A 24,215-nucleotide genomic window follows, 5' to 3' on the forward strand; every position below is an offset into this window, starting at 1 on the left:
GTTTCACTCATTCTAGCTAAACTCATACATCACACCTTAAATGCTTGAACCAAATGCCCCATTAATGGTTTTTTAATTTTATTTGGACCAATCACGTGTTGACACGCGTTAATCAACCTACAATAATGGGTTATTGACTTTTGTTGACCGGTTTAGGATTGTTAGAAGAAAACGCACATCAAAGTTGGGATTATTACAGAATAATTTATAGTTGAGATTATTTAAAGTAAATTGGGCAAACTTGGGATTATTAAAATGAATTTTCCTAACATAAATAGATACTTCGTACAAACTTATAGCAATTTATGAAAATAAATTTTTGGGAAATTATAATTGATACACCTCATGTTTGGGCTTTTATCAATGATACACCTACTTATCAGTGGTACACATGTACTTTCAACTAATTAGCTATAGTAAGCATTCCGTTAACTATTTGACCAATTTTAACTCCCTCCTTCTCCCCTCCTTAATTTCCTTCTTCTTATGTAAAGTAACCCACTCACCTATGTCATTATATAAACGAAGCCCCCTCATTTGCTCTGATTTATGCAACTTCGATCTTCTTTTTTTTCTCCGTTTATATAATGACTGAGGTGGATGGGTGAGTTACTTTAAATATAGGAGGGAAATTAAGGTAGAAAAAAAAGAGGGAGTTAAAATTGGTCAAAATTGCACGTCATTAACCTATAATACTAATGTAAATAATTTGTTGAAAATATAGGTGTACCACTGATAATTAAAATTTAAGCAGGTGTATCATTGATAAAAGCCCAAACCTGGGGTATACCAATGATAATTTTCCTAAATTTTTTCTTTAAAAATGAAAACATAAATAGTTCTCTTTCTTTTTTTTCCTTTCCTTCCTTTACTACAGAGTAATATTGAACCAAACAAAGCATTGTAGTATCTATAACTAATATAATAACTAAAACTAAAATAGCAATCGTTGACATCATCTATCTTAAAATTAGACACATGTCATTAAAATTTTTTCCTCCAAATCTATAAATGATGTCGTCATTTTATGATTTTTTAAATATTATTTTATTAGTATTCTGATTAGCTATATTATTATTAGTTTAATTTCCGAAAAACAATATGTTCTCTTGAATAATAATAATAATAATAATTCAATTTTTTTTCGATTTTCTACAAGCTCTAAATTTTTATTTATTTTTTTATATTTGATGCTTGTTTGTTTTGAGAAGTTTTTTGTTTTTAATTTTGATATGAAAAAATAAACAAATTTTAGAAATTTTATTTGTTTAAATCGTGCCTAGAGTCCAATTCATTAAAGCATATAATAATGTTTATATCAAAGAGATAAACCAGGGATTCTCATGGCTTTTTCCTTCAACTTGACAATCTCCCCTTTCTTCCTCTCTCCAATTCCCTTCATTAATCCTCCCTTACCCCGTTTTCCGATTCGCGTTAATGGGGCTCCCCAATTCAACAGAATCGCTGCACCATCATCAATTGTCCGAGCTTTCAAAGAGTGGAAGGAATACGAACAAGCTGTAAAAGAGAAGGACCTTGCAAAGGCACTCAAGTTCTTAAAGTCCATTAATGGTGGAATTCGCATTCAATCCAACGAGTCTGATTCCGGCGCTTCGATTCCGACTCGTTCCCAATTGGGTTTTCCTTTATTGGACAGAGATTGGGAGGTTCTTGATACTTGCTTGAATGCAACTGATATGAGGCTTGTTAGTAGTGCTTATGTCTTTCTCCAAGATAGAGGGATGTTACCCAATTTTGGGAAATGCAGAAATCTTGGTAAGTCCGGAAATTCTGAATTATTTTCAATTTTTAATTTTGATTTTGATTGTTTATGCAATGATATTTTTGGTCATCTTATTGAATTATATGGATTGTGATTAGTGATCTTAATCTTTGCTTTTTGGAGTGTAGAGAAAATCACATAAAGAAATGATATAGACAGGATTTGATACCAAGACTTTAACCAATTAGGCTAAGTTGGCGTCCCCTCACTTTGTTGTGCTTTAGATCATAACTTTATAGGGTCTAATTGTGCAAATAGCAGGTTACCAAGGTTTTGAGATGATCATGAATTCGGTTATCTTGTTAAACCCATATCCATGATGAGGTTAAGAAGGCATGCTATCAATGAAAGGAATTTTTGTGAGGAAGTCGTGTATGTAAATGGCTATGGTGATGCAACTTTACCCCAATCATAACTTTGACAAGTCCTAATCATAATTGATAGATATTACGTGACTGATTGTAGAAATAGAAAAGGATACTTAAGGATGGACATGTATTATCGTGGACATTAAAACATGAAATTTCTTACAAATAAAACATGAAATTTCTTACAAATTTACCATTACTTCATTGGTACCTTTTATCATTTTTTACCGAATGGGCCTTTGATTGGAATTAGTCCACCATCTCCACAATACTTGTTTTTCGGGGAGGTAAATAGAGCATTTTGATATTTCTCCTTTGTTCTTGACATTCATGCTGTAAACCTATATATGCACATTATGTTGTCTGGTGGAAAGTGACTGATGTATGAAAGACATGACTTTTGGGCCAGAGTACTGACTATTTACATATATTATTGGAATAAGATTCTTTCAATTGTATTTTCTTGGCTAAATGAGTGGACCTAGTTCTTTTTCCTCTCCCTCTGATGTGTCTAGTTTTCATTTTGACAGTTTTCGACTGAATTACATATATAATTGCTCAGCATATGTCTTACTGTTATTACTTATTAATATGAGTTTATATATTGTATATGTGCTTATTTTGTTAATTTAGAGATGTATGGATATGATGTGGAACATATCAGTACAACTAGCAAGAAAAGTGTGGAACTTACAACTTTACAAGTGGCATTAGGAACTATACAATTTCTTTTAAAAAAAATGTGTGATTAGTCTGATTTTAAGAAAATGCTGCCAAGTTACACTTATTCTTGCTTGAGTGGAATCCCTGATGCTGCTGGACAAGTAATATAGGTCAATCTAGGTGATTTTGTTTTTGATGAAGAGCCCTTTGGAAGAGTTTTTATTACAGCATTCATCTGCCTCATTTAACAAATTGATCAAACCGTGAGAATCATTTTAATCTGACTGCTAACACTTACTGAAATCTGGGGCACTGGGCAGCTGATAATAAACGTGTTTTCACTCTTGGACATTAATTTTCATAGAACTTCTCGAGATTTCCCAAAAATGTTAACTTATCTCTTACATCTTAGAAATTGGATGCAATAGAAAACTCTTGTTTGATCTTGTCATTGGAAGCAAAGCTTATGGTACTGGTCTAAAATGTGAGTATCAGCTTGTTCCAAAGTATATGGTTTTTGTGCTATTGTGAATTGTGCTGAACTTTCCTTATGCTACTTTTCTAAATAAGACTGGCTGAAACAGTTTTCATTTCTTCTGAGTCAACATTCTTAACTTTAATCTACAGGGGTATATATGGTCCAGAAAACATCATATTTTATATTTGCAATTAGATAGTTTTTCTTTTATATTTACTGTGTTCTGCATGTTATAAATCAGTCTCTGAAACAGTCAAACTCTGATGTGCAATGACTCTTAATTTACTCGACAATTTTATACATCCAGTTCTGGAAGGACCTCGAGATGTTACTCCAACAATTCTGAAGTCATCGACTGGCTTAGAAGGTTTGTCCTATTTTCCTTGCCTTCCTCCTTCGCAAACTTGATTTTTCAAGTATCTGCTTATAAGCTTACAATATCACACTCATTAATTTGTCTCCAGTTTGGAAAATGCAACTAACGCTACACTTTTTGTTAAAATTTCACAAATATCATTGTAGTTTTGTGTAGCAGTTGCTTATATTGAAGGTATGTATTTATATTTGGCTAGAAGTGCAAGACTCAAGTGTGTGTCCAGGTGTCAATCACGGTCATTTACTCTAATGTGTGTCCAAGCCTCCAATATTGTATGTCTACCTATTTATTTAATCATTTTCATCGTTGTGTTTTATCTTACAGTGTCCAAACTCTCTCCAAAAAAATGGGGTATCAGTGGAGCTTCCAGTGCTGTTCTATTTACCTTTCTTGGTGGCGTGTCTCTTTTGCTCTCCCAAGGAATAGATTTGAGGCCCAATTTAGCAGCGATTTTAGGATTAGCTGTAGCAGACTCTCTTTTTCTTGGTGGTTCTTGTCTTGCACAGATTTCTAGCTATTGGCCTCCATATAAGCGTCGCATCCTTGTTCATGAAGCAGGGCATCTTTTGACTGGTAAGTTCTTGAAGTTCCTTTTGAAACAAATCAAGTATTCCATTTAAGCTACTTCGAGTTATCACTCTGTTGAGGATTCTGCATTGACGGCGTGTTTGAAGATTGCAACATATGTTACTTTCACACCTCATTTTACTTTAAATACTAGTATTGAACTCTTAACACTTAAACAGGGATATGAATCCCTAACACTCCAATATAAGCCTAAAACATGAACCTGACACTTAGATACCTAAGCATGTCTAATATGGGCAACGAAGTCCTGGTTACATGGCTAACAACTATATCACCAAGAATTGATATGGTTGTTATGGGTATGTGCATAAATATTCGACACTTTGACTAGCTATGCCCCAAAAATTCAACAAATGGGATATTGTTCTAAATTTGATTACAATATGAGGACTTGGCATTATCTTTCTCTATATTCAAACAATGCAACAAAGTCAAAATGAAACAAAATAATATACATATTTTTTCTTTTTTCTATATGGCATTAAATACTTACCTTTCTTAGATCCTTGATAATACAAAACAATGTATCTAAAGGAAATTGGTTTCTAAAGCAAAAGGCTACAAATCATATGAGGGAAAAAACAAATTAAAATACAGAAAAAGAGAAAAACTAATACTTAGATATAAGGAGTGTTTAGCTGTTCAAACTGATGCTTAGATGTAAGGAGTGTTTAGCTGTTTACTGGTTAGATAAAGTCATAGTCCTTCATTTGTAACCTGGTACTCTGCTAGGTTGTCACCATGTAACCTCCTACTGTAGACTTAGCAGTTAGCACCTAGTAAACCTTTCCGCATTACCTGCTAGGCTGCCACCTGTGTCAAAGTGTCAAACTACTTTGTATCTACTAGATATGGAAGTAATGGAAAAAGCCATTATCTGTTCTTCTTAATTAGCTACTGCTAATGCCTCATTCTGGTATTTCTGAACATTTGTATATTACTTCATCACTCTTCATCCAATGGGTAGAGCAACAGAAATGATTTATTTCAGTTTGAATTTCTAACTTTTATACATATTTATCCCTTTTCCTTCTACTACGTTCCTTCTCACTGATTCACTGTCCTGTCCAACTGTAAACTAAAGTGTCAGACCTGGATTTAGTGTCAGGATCCATGTCATTTGGTGTCAGCATCAACATGTCTGGCAACAGACGAGTCTGGGTAACATATGTTTGCTGTGCTTCTGTGCTACAATTCTTATGTTTGTATTGGATGCATTTGCAGCGTATCTTATGGGCTGCCCCATTCGAGGGGTTGTTTTAGAACCATTTGTGGCTATGCAGATGGGCATTCAAGGGCAGGTATCTTTGCATACTTCATCGTCCAATCTTGTTTGGGTGTGACTTGTTAAGTTGCCATCTGATGCCCATATCTCTGTTTATATGATGTAAGATAAGATCAATGCAATTTTGCACATCCTATTTCTTTTTACATTCATGCAATAAGTCTTGTATTAGGTATCATTTTGAATAAGAGATGGAAAATAGCTGAAGGGAGACCAAGTCTAGCCCTTTATGTGCTTCTCTTTCTTTGCCACATTCATTGTGCTTAGGAAGATTCGCAAATCTTTAGTCTACACTATACATAGATGAAACTCCAGATCTCCTTAATTCTACTATCCTTTGGGTTTTCTCTACAATTAGGACTGGTGGCTGATTAGGATGCAACATTTGACACATGCAAACCTTGTTCTTCTAAAGACTTGACTTACCTCCTAGGTGCAAGCCGTGCAACAGTTTATCCAAACCAATCTTTGGAATACAGCAAAAAATTTCCTTATCAATGGTTTGCACCAATCAACATTGGTGCTTTTAAGTAACCAAGTAGAAAACAGAGATTTTAGGGTTTAGGAAACAGTTCTTCACTTTTAACATTAACCCAATTTATACCTACCTGACTACCAAAATGGTTACACATGATCCCAATGTATACATATGATCATGCTACTTAATAAGTATGAAATACATGCTGTCCAATTGATACATTTTCATTGTATCCAAAATTTAAACTCGTCGTAATAGGAACATCAATGATCTAGAATAATGATCTGCGAGACAACCATACGATAAATCAATGCCTCGATAATAGATATACACGGTTTTTACTAAAACTTTTCATGGCACAATCACATGCATGGTCCAACTACGTTGCATGCGGACGCCTTTTGGTTAGTGTCCCCCGTCCTCGGGACGTTAAGACGTCCCTGGGACGCGTTGACTTTTTGGGGACGCTTTGACTTTTTGGGGACGTTTCAAGGGACGCGTGTGAGGCTCAACGTCGTCCCCATGGGCAATTTTGGGCTTGTTTTGTGACTGTCAATCCCTATCCCCAATTCACACAGGACGTTTCAGGGGACGCGTGTGAGGCTCGGCTCGGCTCAATGCCATCCCCATGGACAATTTTGGGCTTGTTTTGTGATTGCCGACCCTTATCCCAAATTCACACTTCAAAAATCAGAAATTAGGGGTTTGGGGCGGGGCTAATGGCAACGGAGGCGAGTCTAATGGCGACGACGGAGGCGGTGCTTCTCCTTCTCTTTCTCACTTTCTCCTTCTTTTTCTCTTTGAGTGTAACACCCCCAAAATTTGAATCTTTTTTTTAACAGTAAGAGTAACCTTTTTAACTTTCAAAACCTAACCATTGAACCCTGGGAGTATTACTGCTACACTTATTTTCCGTAGAAAATAAATGCAAAGGAAAATGAAATAATATTTAATAAACTAAGTGGTCTAAGTGGTGGCAAAATAAAAAGTCATTACATCAAAATTGCAAATTATTTTGAAAACAGTAGTTAAAAGGAAATAATTAAATTCAGAAATAAACTAAATTATCTTAGCTACGTGATTATTCTAACTTCTCCTCACACGTAACCGAGTACCCTCTTACATGCAAAATAAATCAAAAACAAGAAAAGAGAGAAACTCCCAAACCGAGTAATTCCAACTCCATCCCGTAAAATAAATAATTTTAGTTCGAAAATATTTTATACATAATATAGTCTCATAGACAATATAATACTCAACCAAAATCAACTTGTCACATAACACTTTATTACTTTAGTTAAGAAAGGGAAAGAGAACTTCACCACCTACTTTACAGAGGGTCACGTGTAACCCCAAATGGCCATAAGATAAAATAGAATGTCCCTAGTGTGCACCCCCCTCACTGATACCCAGTGATTAGGAGGAAGACTAAGAGCAATATACAATAATTTAAACCAACTAGTAGCAACCATTACTACTAGTGGGCAACCTGTTCTTCACCCTTTCGGGTTTCATTTCCATCCTTAGATTAAATTTCACTGTTACACTGTACACAAGTATTGCACAAATTAATTTAATCCCAAGTAACAATACTTCAATTTCAGTATTATTAGACCATAGTCATCTTACATGAGACCATCAGTCACATATAATCGATCATCCAATTCCCAAAGATTTATTTATTTCAAAAACTCATACGATATCAAATAATCAATTTTTTTTTTTGAAAATACATATACTAGTATACAAAATAAAAAATTAGTATGTAATATGATTCCATAATATCGTACGATAGCACACTATTCACATATAATTACATAAGCACGTAGTTGACACACAATATTTCATAAACGGGATTCTAAAGATGATGGATATTGAAAATTACCTTGATTGTGCGTAAAAACTCAAGATAATTAACCTCCGGAACGTTCACCTAGTAGCCTCTTTCTACAAATAAACAAAGAAAATAGCCTAAATTAGATAGTTCTACGACTAACGGAAAAAAAATTAAGCGTAAAATTAATTTATCACCACCTATAATCTAATCAACACAAAAAAAATAAAAAAAATATAAACAACTAATTGAGGAGTTAGACGATTGATACTACTTATTATATCATCATCATCACCGACCTTCGATACCCAAGATCCACTAAATCAAACACAGTGTATAATCTAGCAGACGAAGGGGAAGGCCACTATGTAAAGAAATAAAATAAATAAAAAAATTTAAAAAATAAAAATAAACTAATAATGATCAATTATCAAAACCAAAACCAAAACCAAAACAAGGAGGAAGGTGATGAGTTGCAGAATTACTCGGTACTTCGGCTTCGTGTTTTTTTTTTTTTTTTTAAATAATCCAATACTTTTTATGAAAAGATTTTGGTTGTATAACAAGGGTAAATTATGGTGTTGAGCTATGATTTTCTAGTGAAAGGCAAGGTTGGGGTTTTTAAGTAATAGTTTACCTGAGAAAAGATTGAAAGAGATAATGAGTGTTCTTTGGGAGTGAAAGTACGGTATTGAAATTTGAGGTTAAGGGGGGTTTATATAATTTGAGTTGTTTAGCTTTGACTGTAGAAGTTTCACAAGATAAGGGTCAAACTTATTTTAAGTTTGTTACATAATCTCGGTAAACAAATTTTCAAAATTCCTTTTTATCGGTTTTCAAACCTGTTTCTGTAAATTATCCAAAATCAGTTTTTTTTTTTTTTTTTTTTTTTTTTTTTTTTTTTTTTTTTTTTAATAAATCCGAAAATAAGATAATTAATATATTTTTGAAAATAAATTATAAACTTAAAAGTTTATACTAGCAAAATTGTTGACTAAAAATACTCAAAAAATTTGGGGTATTACATCTACTCCCCCTAAAACGAAAGTTCGTCCTCGAACTTTTAAGTTAGGTAGCTCTCAGAATAAGGCTCACACGATGACAAAAGATAAGTTAGTATTATATTCTACCCCCCTTTAAGAGTTTCGACCTCTAAACTCAGCGTACATGCTCAAAAAGTTCTGGGTAGCGCTTTTTCATATCATGTTCAGCTTCCCAAGTCGCTTCTTCAGAATTAGACCATAACACTTTAACTAACTTTACCGCCTTATTTCGAGTACTTCTCGTTTTGGTATCAAGAATTTTCACTTGGCGCTCTTCGAAAGTTAAAGTCTCATCTAGCTCAATAGTTTTGGGTTGGATAACATGGGTAGAGTCATGAACATACTTTCGGAGTTGGGAAACATGAAAAACATTGTGAACATTGGCTAACTCCATGGGTAAGGCTAGTTGGTATGCCACCTCTCCAACTCTCTTTAATACCTCATATGGCCCGATGTATCTAGGACTCAACTTCCCTTTTTTACCAAATCGCATGACTCCCTTAGTAGGTGAAACCTTAAGTAAAGCCTTTTCCCCGACTTCAAATTCCACTATTCTCCTATTCTGGTGTGCATATGACTTTTGTCGATCCTTTTGCCTGGATAAGCCTAACTTGCTTTGTTATTTCTTTAATCATTTCTGGCCCCAAAGTTAAAGACTACTGATATCACTCCAACACAAGGGACTCCTACATTTTCTCCCATACAACGCTTCATAAGGTGCCATTCCTATGCTCGCATGATGACTATTATTGTATGAAAATTCGATCATAGGTAATCTTTCGTCCCACGATCCACCAAAATCCACCACACAAGCTCTTAACATGTCCTCCAGAATTGTTCTCTCTGTGTGTCCATCTGTAGTAGGGTGAAACGCTGTGCTAAACTTCAGGATAGTACCAAATGCTTGCTGAAACATTTCCCAGAACTTTGATAAAAATCTTGGAACTCTGTCTGAAATAATATCTTTAGCAACTCCATGTAGCCTCACAATTTCTTTCACACATAGGCATCTGCCAAGATTCATATTCCAAGTGCCCTTTATTGCTATGAATCTTGCTGTCTTCGTTAGACGATAAACTATGACCCAAATAGCATTCTTTGTTGCCCTTGTAAGTGGTAATCCCATCACAAAATCCATAGAGATAGACTCTCACTTCCATCTTTGCGCATCTAACGATTGTAGCTTCCCTCCGGGTCTCATATGTTGTATCTTCACTTTCTGACATGTAAGGCACTTTGCCACAAATTCGGCTACTTCACGCTTCATGTTTGGCCACCAAAAATGTTGCTTAAGATCTTTCTAGAGCTTATCTCCTCCCGGATGTACACAGTACGGGGTGTTGTGAGCTACTTCTAAAATCTTCCTTTTGAGATCTTCGTCTTTAGGAATGCACCATCTCCCTTTGTATTTCACTGTTCCACTATCATCGAACTTAGTTGTTGCTCCTTCTTCTTTCATTTTTGTCACCTTGGTCAACCACTCATCGAACATTTGCTTCTCACGAATCTCATCATATATGGTAGGTTTGATTGACATTGCATTCAACTGCCATACTCCACAACCTCCGAGTTCAACTTCCTAAATTCTTCACAAAGTTTCTTGGCTAAAACCATCAAGTTCACTGTATGACTTGTCTTCCTACTCAAAGCATCAACTACCTTGTTCGCCTTTCCTTCGTGATATAAAATGTCTGGGTTATAGTCGGTTAGCACCTCAAGCCATCTCCTTTGCCTCATGTTCAAATGAGTCTGTGTGAATATGTATTTAAGACTCTTATGGTCCGTATACACCTTACATCTCACACCATACAAGTATTGTCTCTCGAGAGCAAACACTACAGCTCCTAGCTCCAAATCATGAGTAAGGTAATTTTGTTCATGTTGCTTAAGCTGACTTGATGCATAAGTTATAACCTTCCCATGCTGCATAAGTACACACCCAAAGCCATTCTTAGATGCGTCACTGTAGATTGCAAACCCCTGGGGTAAGGTTAAGACTGGTGCTGAGGTGAGTCTTCGCTTCAATTCTTGAAAATATTGTTCACACTTCTCATCCCACTGAAACTTAGTAGTTTTCTTCATCAAATTTGTTAAGGGTTGAGCTATCCTTGAAAAGTCTTGCACAAATCTCCTATAGTATCCAGCAAGCCCTAAGAAACTTCTCACTCCGGTCACACTTTTGGGTCTTGACCAATCAGAATCTGCCCGAATCTTAGATGGGTCCACCGCAACTCCTTCCTTTGAGATCACATGGCCTAGAAATGCTACCTTCTCTAGCTAAAATTCACATTTTGAAAATTTGGCATACAACTTCTTTTCTCTAAGAATCTCTAACACTTTTCTTAGATGTTCTTCGTGCTCTTCTCTATCCCTCGAGTACACCAAAATATCATCAATGAACACCACCACAAACTTATCCAAATATTGTTGAAAAGTTCTATTCATGAGATCCATAAAAGCAGCCGGCGCATTAGTGAGTTTAAAAGGCATAACAGTGAACTCATAATGGCCGTGTCTCGTGCGAAAGGCTGTCTTTGGTATATCTTCCTCAGCAATCCTCACTGATGGTATCCCGTCCTCGAGTCAATCTTTGAAAAGATCCCAGTACCTTTAAGCCGATGAAACTTGATCCTAGGCAATGGATATTTGTTCTTTATAGTGACATTATTTAGCTCTCGGTAGTCAATATACAACCTTAAGGTTCCGTCCTTTTTCCTCACAAACAAAACTGGAGCTCCCCACGGTGAAACACTTGGCCTTATATAACCCTTCTCCAAGAGCTCTTCCAACTGTACCTTCAACTCTTTCATCTCTGCGGTGCCAATCTATATGGTGCCTTAGAAATAGCTCCAGTTCCACTCACTAAGTCTTATTTTGAAATCCATCTCCCTAATTGGTGGATATCATTTGGAAACACATCTTGGAATTCTCTCACTACTGGAATGTGATCTATGGACTTCTCTTCTACACTCACATCTTGCACATGGCATAAATAAATAGGGTAGCCCTTTCGGATATAAGAATGGAAAGTCATGGCTGACACAATACTGATCCCTGGTTTTGACACAACTCCCTGGTAAGAGATTCTATTCCCCCTTGGCCCTTTAAGAGACACCTTTTGGGTATGACACTCAATTCTAGCCTTATATTTGCTAGGCTAATCCATTCCCAATATCACATCAAAGTCACTTAAGTTAAACTGAATAAGGTTTGCAAGCAACTCAGTTCCAGCAATGTTAACTGGAATGTCTTGGTATATGGATCTACAAGGAAATACCTTCCTTGAAGGAATGGTTATATTGGTTTGACACAAAGATGAAGGTTTTAAAGCATATTTATTCACAAAAGAAGTGGCTACAAAAGAATGAGATGCCCCAGAATCACAAAGTAAGCAGGTTTTGAGTTCACGAGAAATGTACCCGTCACAACGTTGGCATTAGAGTCAATCTCGCTCTGGTTCATGACATAGATTTTTCCATTACTGGTCCTACCATTGCCATTGTGCCATTGTTGTTGTTTTGGCCATTCCTTTCTTGAGCGTTGCCATTTTGGCCCTGAGAATTGTTGTTATTGAAGCGGTTGTTGTAGTTTGAGTTCCTCCCATAACAACCTCCATTATTGCCATTGTTGTTACCTTGCCCATTTTTTAGCCTGATTATTGCCATTCTGCTTCTTTGGGCACTCAAATTTCTTGTGACCAACCTCCCCACATTCAAAGCAAGTAAGCAAATCTCCATTGCAGTTGCGTCCTGGATGGCTCTTGTCACATTTACGACATGGTCGATTGCGAGATCCTTGCTGATTCTGTTGTCCTTGGCCCCGGTGGTTATTGCTTCGATTGTTGTTGTTACGACCTCCTTGCTGACCATTTCCGCCATTCCAATTGCTATTACCCCTGAGGCGTGGTCTTTTGTCATAACCTTGATGGTTCGATGAACTCTAACCATTCCCTTTCCTCTTATGCCTATTCTTCACCTCCTGCTCACGTTTCAAAATCCTTTCAATATTACAAGCTCTATAATAGGCCTCTTTATAAGTAGCAGCAGTACTAGCCCAATCACCTTCTTTTGGATCTTAAAAGTCAATCCATCTTCAAACTTCTGAGCCTTGGATCTCTCATTAGGCACTACATTAGGACAAAACCTAGTATACTCATTAAATTTCTCAGCATACTCCTGCACACTCATACCAGCTGTTAAGTTAAACCTACTGAACTCATTGTACTTCTGTCTCTTGATGTGTTGAGGAAAGAAACGATCCCTCATTCAGTTAAAGTTCGGTTGAGCTCTTATAGTGGCTCCTTCATTTTCCCACCAAATATCAGTAGCCTCACGTAAATAGAAAGTGGCTTGGTCCACCTTCTCAGCATCAAGGGTACCAGCGGCAGTAAAAATCTTGTCAAAGTCACGTAGCCAGTTCTCAACCAACATGGGATCTTCCTTTCCCATGAATAGTGGAGGTTTTAATGCTGAGGGTCGTTGTCATTGTTGTTGTTGTTGTTGTTTAGCTGGTTTTGCAACAACATTCCAAGATTCTGGTTCATTTGCTAAAGAGCACTCACCCTTGCAGCAAGTTGTTCGGCGGTCTCAGCCATTTGTGCAGTTCTTCTCCAACGAGACCTAGTGTACATGTTGTAATTTTGCATACACATTCTGCACAATTTCAACACTGGTGTTACCACCATAGACATTTTAACACGACTTATTTAGATCGTGTGAATTGCAATTAAATTAACACCCACATTCTTTCATGTAACACATCAGCACATATAGACAAGAATTAAGCGATTTATAAAGTCGTCCAATTTTCCAAACCAAATAATGCATCAACTTAGCATTAGACTATAAATTCGCGCATTGCTTTGTGATTTCACTATCATCCAACCAAGTCATTACTAGTCTTGACTAAAGTAAGCACAAGAAAATAAGAGCTTTGCACCATACACATTTTAACACTACTCTATTGTATTTATACAGAGTTTTGTTCTATATAAATACAATAGATAGAAAAAATTTAAAAAATAAAAATAAACTAATAATGATCAATTATCAAAACCAAAACCAAAACAAGGAGGAAGGTGACGAGTTGCAGAATTACTCGGTACTTCGGCTTCGTTTTTTTTTTTTTTTTTTTTTTTTAAATAATCCAATACTTTTTATGAAAAGATTTTGGTTGTATAACAAAGGTAGATTATGGTATTGAGCTATGATTTTCTAGTGAAAGGCAAGGTTGGGGTTTTTAAGAGATAGTTTACCTGAGAAAAGATTGAAAGAGATGATGAGTGTTCTTTGGGAGTGAAAGTACGGTATTGAAATTTGAGGTTAAGGGGGGGTTTATATAATTTGAGTTGTTTAGCTTGGACTCTAGAAATTTCACAAGATAAGGGTCAAACTTATCTTGAGTTTGTTACATAATCTCGGTAAACAAATTTTCAAAATTCCTTTTTATCAGTTTTCAAACCAGTTTTTGTAAATTATCCAAAATCAGTTTTTTTTTTTAGTAAATTTGAAAATAAGATAATTAATATATTTTAGAAAATAAATTATAAACTTAAAAGTTTATACTAGCAAAATTGTTGACTAAAAATACTCAAAAAATTTGGGGTATTACATTGAGCCTCGAGGTAACAGGTAAGTTCGAGGCTTTTTTTTCCCCCGTTGAAAAGAAGTTAGACTATCCTTGTAACTAGTTTTTGACTTAATTTTTTTTTTTAATGATTCTGATTTGTTATTATTTGCATTTTTGGGCAGCTGCAAATTTTAAATGATGTGTTAAAATTCCGATTTGTAATTATTTGAGTTGATTGTGTTCAAATTCTGATTTGATGACATTGATTAATGTTCTTATTTTAAGTGTTGTGTTAAACATTGGATTAAATTGTTTATATTATCATTTTATTTTGTTGCATTAAAATTTTTACAATGCTTCATTTTTTTATACTACCTCCGATTTTTTTTAGTTGCAACTTTGGGGTATTATTTGAGAGATATAAGATATTCAAAAGTTGCAACTAAAAAAAATCGGAGGTAGTAATTAAATTTACATTTTTAAAAATCGCCATCCCCGTCCCTGGTATTTTTAGATTTGCCGTTTCCCGTCCCGTCCCCGTACCCGTACCCGTATATGCCCCCGTACCCCTTATTGGTGCAACGTAGTGGTCCAACGATGCTCTTGTTTGTCCTTCAAACTTGTTTCATTTGCTCATATATCTTGATTAAACTTTATCAACCTCTTGCTTAGATAATCTCCAACAGTGACGATCAAGCAATTGCAAGTAAAAGTTTAACTTTCAATTTATGTAGTCCAGAAATGCTATCTTATCAAATTCTGCACTAGTTTTATGCACATTGTGCTCTTGAGATGAACCAATTATGTATGCTATATGTAACTAGGACCTGCTTGTAATTTTAATGTTTCTTGTTAAATGAGTCTGACCTAGTGAATTGGTGCCACTCTCTAAAATTTTAAAACACTTTCTAGCCTTGATTTAGTACTCTAAAGTCTAAACATTAAACAAGGACTTAATTCAAACACCTAAACGCATAACAACCTGTATATACCCTTGTTCTACATTATTAATTCCTTGTTCAGTTGAGCAATATTACTAGTGTCCATAACCATGTAACATCATCCCCCTGCGCATGGGCCTTGCACCTTTTTTCGGTGTAGATGAGGTGATTTTGCGGAGGCGCAAGTTTTTCTCTAGCTTTATTTTTCCCATTCTTATAAATGCCTCACTTCAATGAGGCTCACTATAGTACAAGGAGGTGAAATCTCTATCACTTTTGTGCGCCATGAGCCTTTGGGCCGAAAGGTTCTAATGCTGATATACATTTTACCTAAACAAAGACTTGTGATATTCTTAGCTTGTAGTAAGATGTACTACCTCCATTTTTTTTTGCTCTTGACATTTATAATTTATTATTTTCACGGGAATTTAGGCAATTGGAGATTGCATGTCTGCCTCATCCTGCATATACATGGCAGCTTGATTCACCTTCATATCCCTAGGGCAATTTATGGCTGCAAAAATCTTATCAAACTCCCTAATCTAGTTTTTCAAGAAAGTAGGGTGAGTATTGGGAAAATACATTCAAACTGTTTGCTAGATTGTGTACTATTTCCATGACTTCACATGAGCTAGTTCCTTGAACATTTACTAGATTGTGTACTATTTCCATGACTTCATCTGCTTCTAGCAGCTATATACTTAGAATATGTGCTTAGTAAAGAACCTTACTTATGACAATGTGAGTATTGGGAAATTACATTCAAACTATTTGCTTGCCTAATAGAAAACCTAGCCCCATAGCTTACAAGAATAGTCGAGGGTGAATGAGACTTGTTTCATTAGGAGATTGGAGGGGAGCATGTACTAATTAAAAGAGCATGGAAGAGTGAGAACCCTATCATCATTAGTAGTGATGATAAGTCTAGTTCCTCTAGCTAAGACACCATTGATAACTATGGATGATTCTTCGAAAGGTGAGGGAGTCATTCGGAGTTTGACTAAAGCTAAAGATAGGATGCTCGAAGACCTATTTATGAACTAGCTACAAATGGGTGGTTCAACAAAGTGAGAAGGTATAGTGAGATGAAGTCGAAAGCTCGCAGCAAGTTGAGGAAAGAGGAAGTGAGAGTTATAAGAGCATTCCCAATAATGATAAAAAAAAAAAAAAAAAAAAAAGAAAATTAAATTTTTTTTTTTAAAAAATCAGTTCATTATTCTCTCACTACTCACTTTCTGACTCCTCTTGCTCATTAGCATTTTGATGATCGTATTTTAATCCCACTAATGATTAAAAAAAGAAAAAAGAAAAAAAAAAAAATTCACCATTCTCTCTCCACCACATCATTCTCTCTTACTTTTACTAATACCCACCTACATTTCTCTCTAGTACATTATTTTTTTCTCTTTTTTTTTTACTTGCCTCGTGGGTCCTACATAGTTACTATTCATCTCCAAAAATGCTCATAGTAATTTTTTCTTTTTTAATTTTACCCAAAATTTTGCTATTAGCATTTTTGTGCTCATTGTTGGCAATGCTTTAAGAGATCTACTTAAGCTAAGAAGCCGAACTTTAAGTGTGTTAAGGGATACAAAGAAGATAAACTTGACAAAGAGTTTTCTTTGGAGATTATGAGAAGGTTGACAAGAATTTAATTGTTATCCCATTAGGGAAATTTAAATAAAGACTATAGATTTTTAAAGTTATTTATAACATAAGTGGCTATATATGTCCACAACTTTTGGATTGATAAGAGGATAAATTATTGCTTTCATTAATGCATACTATGATTATGAGTATTAATAATGTTATGGATTAATTTCTTATACCCATTCCTTGAAATCTTAAAACTTAAATTTTGTGGGAACTAGAGTATTACTTTATTTTGTTTATTTCCTTATGATGTTAAATGATTAGAATTTAGTAGTTATTTCTTAAAGAGTGAAATAAATAACTTTCAACCCAAGTATTAAATAAGTGATAGTTTGATGCTTGAATGTGTTGTGATAAGTGAAGTGTTCCTTGTTTTGTATAAGCCTATAAAGGAATTGTGAATTGTTCTTGGACAGAGATGGCTAACGCTGATGCTTTGGCCAATGCTATTAGACTTTTAGCTCAAAATTTGACCTAAATCCACCATGAGCAACCCAATCTTGTGGGTGAAATGTTTAAGAAACTAGCTGAGGTGAAGCCACCTTACTTTGGAAGGTGCTGACCCTACTTTTTTTTTTTGAAATCTTGATCAAGGAGTTAGATAAGAATTTTGCAGGACATGAAACTTGATCAAGCTACCTTGTATCTGAAGGATGAGGCAGATATTTGATGGCAAGACAATGAGGATGGAATCCATGAAGCTTAGGATTTTAGTTGGGAGGTCTTTAAGCTGTTGTGCTGAGGGATAAGTTTTACCCACCGTCTGAGGCCTTTAAGATGATTAGTATATCAATTAATGAGTACTGCAGTAAATTTTTGAACTAGTCAAGGTTTTCCCCAAGTTTAAGCTAAGCTTAGTTACAGAAAGATCTGGCAGGAATGAGATTCAAGTCAATAGATGAGGTGTATGGGACAGTTGTACACTTGTATGTTTTACAAATCAAGTGAGCATCTAAGAGTGGGAATTATGGAGAGAAGCGAAAGGATAAGGATATTGGGAAAGCTGATAGCCAAAACAACTATATGAAGCCAATAAATGGGAATTTTCCAGCCAAAGAATTCTGGAAAGACTGCATTGGGAACCCAATTGTTTGTAGGTTTTGTTATAAGGAGGGGCATAGGGTATCGAGTATTTCGCTGATGAGAATAAACCTACTCCACCTAGCAATCAAGGAAGAAAGCCGCATAATTAAATGCTGAAATTTAATATTAGAAAGTTCTATAGATGCCCTCAATCCATTGGGTTATTCCGGAAACTGAAAATTTTGAGTTTTATGTATCCATCTTAAACCAAAATTATCCGACCTATAAATGGTTTGAAATTAAGGCAATCTAAGTCAATACAATTGACTTGTTTGCTGGCTCTAAGTCAAACCCCAACTTAATTTCAAATGATTGAACATCTGGAACCTACTGAACGGTCATATTCCCCTCCAGTTGACTTGTAGATTTTTTTACTATCCTTATTATTGGATTTATTTTGTAGTTAAGAGAAAGTTTATCAAGGTATATACATTCCATTCCTCAACCTCTTTATCTTTTAATGAAGTACTACGTATAAATAAGGATACTGTGGTTATTCCAGGTTATAATTGTTTAATGCTTGTGATTAACCCTAATGCATCATTTATTTGTTTTCAATTCGAGGAAGTAGTTTATTAATTGTGAGCAGAAACTGCTGGCATTCCTGATATCCAAGAATAGGTTCGATAAATAGAGTATGATCTTATAAACCCGGAAATTTGTGAGTAATTGGACCATTGGTGAGTTATTGGTAGATATCAGTAATGCTACTGTGATTGTTTTCGACTGGTACAAGGTTTTGCTAGTGTGGAATCTGTGGATGACACTTGCTGGTTTCTGATTGCTCTCTCCTGCTGCTGTTTAAGTTATTATGGATTTACTTTTTGAAGCGCGTACTGTACTTATTTGAACTCTTTCCATTATTAGCTATTGCATCTTTACACCCTTACCTTCTTCTTTGAATGGTAATGCATCCTGGGGTAAAAAAAACAAAGGGTAGTCTAATTGTACATTCTCTTTTTCTCAGTTTGCAATTTTATTTATTTGGTTGCAAATGCTTTTGGACAAGAGTTTCAAAGTTGAGAAAAGATGTTTTCTATTGCAGGCAGGGACCCAATTTTGGGATGAGAAATTGGAGAATGAGCTTGCTGGAGGACGACTTAGCAGTACTGCTTTTGACAGGTAATGTTTGAAACTGCCATATTTGTGTTCCCCCGCTCTTAAGGGATGACAATGAGTGTGATACTATGAAAAAAAAGATATGATAGGGTAAAGGTATATAAAACAAGGGGAATTATACGTGGTCATCTTTTAGTTTTGACAATAATATATGAGAGAGTGAAAAATTTTACATTTATATCTGCCCTTTGAAATGTAATGCAATTTATGATGCAACTTTCTGTTAGATTTCTGTTAATGTTTCAGTGAATTGCTTATGTGAAATACTTAGATGACTGAATACCCTTGAAGAGGGGGTGGGGGGGCGTAGGGTGGGTTATCCTCTCTCTATTGAAAATTCAACATCCTGTCAAAAAATAAATTAAAATAAAAAATAATTACCATCAAATTGACATCACCCTTGAACTAAATTTTATCTTAGAGCTTGAGTTATTGACATTTAGGAAAGGAGCACTATCTCTCACTCGTTACTTTCTCATCAGCTTATGAAATTGCAAGTGCCAAATGACTCTAAACACTTGAAAGCTATCTAAATATAAGTAGATGTCGCTGTAGCACCCTCAGCTCTAGCCTATTAAGGACCTTTAAATTGTTCGTTGACCACAAAATTACCACTTGGCATTGCAAGGCCAACACGCACTTCTGAATTTCTGATACTATGCAGTAATTGGGTGGAGAATCTGGTGGTTCTACCCGGATTCTGGTTGATCATTTTCCCATTAACACTTTTTGGTTATGGGGTCTGGTGGAGAGTATGCTTGCAGACTGGCAGCTTCCATTGGAAAGGATGAAGAATTTTAAAAAATAAAAATAATCGTATGGTACACTTTTAACCTTTCGGCTTAATTAATACGAAGTATATCTTATTCGATAATTTTTCTCTCTTTTAAAATGAGTGGTATTTTAATCATTTCAATACCATGTAAGTAATTAGCTGAAATTAACAGATGTTACATATTATGTAAGGCATAAATGTGCCCAATATTGTAAGGGCACCTTATTAATTTCATATATATTTCTACCATCAATATTCTTCAAAACTAGATGGAAACCATGTAGAATATCCGGGGCTAAATTACCACTGTTACATACAATGTGGAAGGACGGTTTATAATCACAAAATTTTTAAAAACTGAATTAGTTTATATATTGGGACCTAAAGAAAACTTGCCATTAAAAGAACCTGTTGCTACATAAAAGCTGTGATCTTCTGTAGGATTAGGTAAATTCTTTTTTTAGTGTCTCAAAAAAATTTCTGTGGACATGAATCCAGCTATCTGCCGCTTTGATATTTCTTCTGTGCTTGTTTTGGTACGTGGAAATGACGTATGTGGTATACTGGTATCTTAATATTCATTTTCATATTTTTCTGGATAGTGAAACTCTTGTAACATCTATAACACAATGCTGACTCAATCTTAACTGAAATGCTTATATAGAATGATCTTAATAACATGAAAAAATTATGTGTGCATTATCTAATTCATTGGGGCTTCAGTTTATAGCAAGAAAAGGTCAATTTGTTGTCAGTTTTAGCATTTGGCTTCTGAAGATTAAACTGTTCAGGTACTGCATGGTGCTATTCGCTGGTGTTGCAGCAGAAGCTCTTGTCTATGGTGAAGCTGAGGGTGGAGAAAATGATGAGAATCTATTCAGAAGTATCTGTGTACTTCTGCAACCTCCTTTAAGTACTCCGCAGGTTTGTAATGAATTAATAACCATTGAGGCCACAGCGCAAATGAACTTCAAGCAAATATGTTTTAAGTGTTGCTGTCTGTTATATTCTGCAGATGTCAAATCAAGCAAGATGGGCAGTTTTGCAGTCATATAATTTGCTTAAATGGCATAAGCAGGCTCACAAGGAAGCTGTTAAAGCTCTTGAGCGTGGCGGAAGCCTAAGCAGTGTAATAAGGAGCATTGAGGATGCATTATCTTCAGAGGGATGATAGTGGTTGTAATATCATGTTCATCCTCTTCAAATGAAAGGTGTGTTTCAATAGATCTATCTAATATCTCATTTCTAGTGTCACTACAATTTTGGCATAGAGATGCTTCCTTTATATTAAAAGTGCATACCTTTTTGGTGTGTTGTGTTCGAGGAGGACTGCAGTGATCATCATGTTTTTGTATCTAATTATTCAACTACCCATGTAGGCCTCACATTGAGATCTTTGCGCTATCTTCTAATACTCCGCCATAAACCACCCTTCTGGTCTGGCAGGGATCGTGTTTCATTCGTCTTACTACATATATCTACCTCACTCAGTTTCAATGGTGGTATGGTCATAATATATGCAAAGCCTGATCACTGTTGCTCTCTCTCCTTCAATATGCCTCGAGAGGTTGAGTTGGCCATCTTTATTCTCATGATGGTCAAAATTTGCACGTCTTGTGAAGCTTGTTGGTCGATTCTCCAACATGTAAAGCTGTTTAGCTTGCTCTACTACCATGCCTGCTAGTGTACAGTTATTATACCTAATTGAATCATCACCATTATGAAATAGTATGGCTCATGTCTTAAAGTTGTCCAACTTTTAGAATTGGCTGTATATTACTCATGGCCAAGTCAAGGAGCATGATATTGTATTACAAAATGAATGAACCATGTACATCTCATATATTATAGGATGTAGAGGCCTTTATTACTTTTTTTTTATTCTAAATACAACTTTATTCTTCAACTATTGAATGTTTTTACATCAGATACTTCATAAATTTTAGCTCTATCTCTCAATCTTTCATGTGTATAAGGATGCTTCATAAATTTTAGCTCATTATTTCGTATAACTTTTTGCATTACATTATGGAATGATTTTACATCAAGTGTTTTTTATAATTTATAATTCAACATGTTTGTTATTTAAAGGTTAATTTAATAAGTAAAAAATTGTAGAAATGAAAAAAAGGGACAAGTTTGTAGAGAGAAAGGAGGCATTTAAGGAATGATGGAGTAAACCTACACAACTTTCAATTTTGTGCATCACACTACTGGAATTAACATTAGTTTGAATTCAGAGAAATAAGAGGAAGACTTGCTTATAAAACAACAATTTCTATAGTAATCCATATGATATCTAATTGTTCATAGACTAACATTTATAACTATTGTCGCGTTTGTCCAAGACTATGACCTTTGTACGTGTGCTATCATCTGCCTAAATAAGCATACGGACCCCAAATCGTAGAGCAATGATGAATGATCGTGAATGACCTATGCTAAGAAGCTCAAAGGGAGCATTGAGTAGTTGAGATGCTACACAATGCTAAAACATTGAACCATTATTTCATACAATAATATCATTCCGCATTTCGATCATATATTATTTGATACAATAGTAAAAATTACATTTTTGCAATGAATAGAACACACTTTTAAATTATACTAACACTTACACTTCATATATTAGTAAACAAAAGGTAAGGTAATTATTGTTGTGAGACCATATAAATTTGGTATTTTAATCATGTGAGAAATTAATTATTAATGTAAGTTAATTAGTAACGTTGTAATATCTAACATTAAATTAATTAACGTGAAAAAGTAAATGATAAAATAACTGATTATTCAAGATTATCAAATACTTTCTAGATATAAAATCACTAATATAAAATGATTAAAACCTTCATTTGTGCATTATAATGATAAAAAGGAAATTAGCAAGTGTAGCTAATAACACTCGTAATTCAAATCAATATAATTAATTTTAGTCTTTAGTTTGAGATTTTAAAAATATTTTTGCTTTGACAACATGATCTGGAAAACATCTATTATGAAAAGTCAATTGTATGGATAACAAATCAAGATAAGAACCAAAATTATAAACCATATGCACATGCATCTGTGCCAAAATGTAAACTCCATCTTAAACATAATATAAAATCTCGCTCCTATTAACTATGTACGATAGTCATTTAAAAGAGCAAACCAATATAAACATTAATACAAATTGAAACGCGAAACATTAGTAGTATAGTAATAGTAAGAAAAAAAGACGTGAGTACAAATAGCATGAAACATTTACATTACATGAAACAAATTACATAATAAAAGTAGTAATAGTAATAGTAGTCTTAATAATAGTAATAGTAATAGTAACTTAATAGTAAATAACAATAATAATAATAACAATAATAATAGTAAATAACAATAATAATATAATAATAATAATAATACTAATAATAATAATAATAATAATAATAATAATAATAATAATAGTAATAATAGAATAATAATAATAATAAAAAGAATAATAATAATAACAATAATAACAATAATAATTTGTTTTATGTAATATAAATGTGTCATATTATTTGTACGAGTTTATTATTATTACTCCCGTTGCCATGACTGATATTCTGTTATTTGATCATTCTCGTCGTTGGTTTTGGAACTCTCCTACGGCGGCGAAGATAAACCTGACCGCTCTTAAGGAAACATGAGAGATACTTTATTCTGGATGTTGATATATATAGGAGGATACCTGGTTGCTATATATTAGGGATATTGTGGAATAAAAAACTAGATGCAAAGTATTTGTTTTAATAGTGTTTTTCAATTAAATTGTTCTTTGGTTTTGGTAGTGATTTTTGATAAACTTTTGAAAGAAACTTGAGAACCCAAGTCCATTATGTCTTGATGGTTGTTATATTTTGTTGTTTGTGAGTCTAAAATTCTAAATGATGAGATGTGTTGACTCAATGTATTTGGAGTTCCTGATACTTAAAAATGAGTAGTGTGGTATTTTTGATAAATATATATTTTACTTCATGATTTTGATCTAGAAGTAATAGGTATTGAGCGCAAATGAACTTCAAGCAAATATATTTAAGTGTTGCTGTGTGTTATATTCTGCAGATGTCAAATCAAGCTAGATGGGCAGTTTCAATCATATTTTTGCATCAAACCATTCTATCATACAAGAATATCATTCAGCATTTCAATCATATATTATTTG

General features: G+C 34.5%; 1 protein-coding gene across 2 annotated transcripts; it reads left to right on the plus strand.

Annotated features, from left to right (window-relative positions):
- Positions 1-1,223: 1,223 nt before the first annotated feature.
- On the plus strand, positions 1,224-22,029 carry LOC145572562 (uncharacterized). Of its 2 annotated transcripts, none has more exons than XM_081631528.1 (8): positions 1,224-1,776; positions 3,600-3,659; positions 3,993-4,241; positions 5,481-5,557; positions 19,187-19,263; positions 20,827-20,959; positions 21,051-21,246; positions 21,482-22,029. In XM_081631528.1, the coding sequence occupies exons 1-7, from the start codon at positions 1,344-1,346 to the stop codon at positions 21,204-21,206; spliced, it is 1,185 nt and encodes a 394-aa protein (XP_081487654.1). In that variant the 5' UTR covers positions 1,224-1,343; the 3' UTR covers positions 21,207-21,246; positions 21,482-22,029. The 2 variants fall into 2 exon arrangements, with proteins under 2 accessions (XP_081487654.1, XP_081487653.1); XM_081631527.1 differs by having other exon boundaries at positions 1,225-1,776; positions 21,415-22,029.
- The last annotated feature ends 2,186 nt before the right edge of the window (positions 22,030-24,215 follow it).

This window comes from Chenopodium album, chromosome 12, assembly GCF_948465745.1.
Source record: "Chenopodium album chromosome 12, dcCheAlbu1.1, whole genome shotgun sequence".
NCBI lineage: Eukaryota > Viridiplantae > Streptophyta > Magnoliopsida > Caryophyllales > Amaranthaceae > Chenopodium > Chenopodium album.

Bases quoted from the DNA above. Each gene is read 5' to 3' on its own strand.
- LOC145572562 (XM_081631528.1), top strand. From the start codon at position 1,344: ATGGCTTTTTCCTTCAACTTGACAATCTCCCCTTTCTTCCTCTCTCCA. The intron at 1,777-3,599 runs GTAAGTCCGGAA...TTATACATCCAG, and splicing joins TGGGAAATGCAGAAATCTTG to TTCTGGAAGGACCTCGAGAT. The intron at 3,660-3,992 runs GTTTGTCCTATT...TTTATCTTACAG, and splicing joins GTCATCGACTGGCTTAGAAG to TGTCCAAACTCTCTCCAAAA.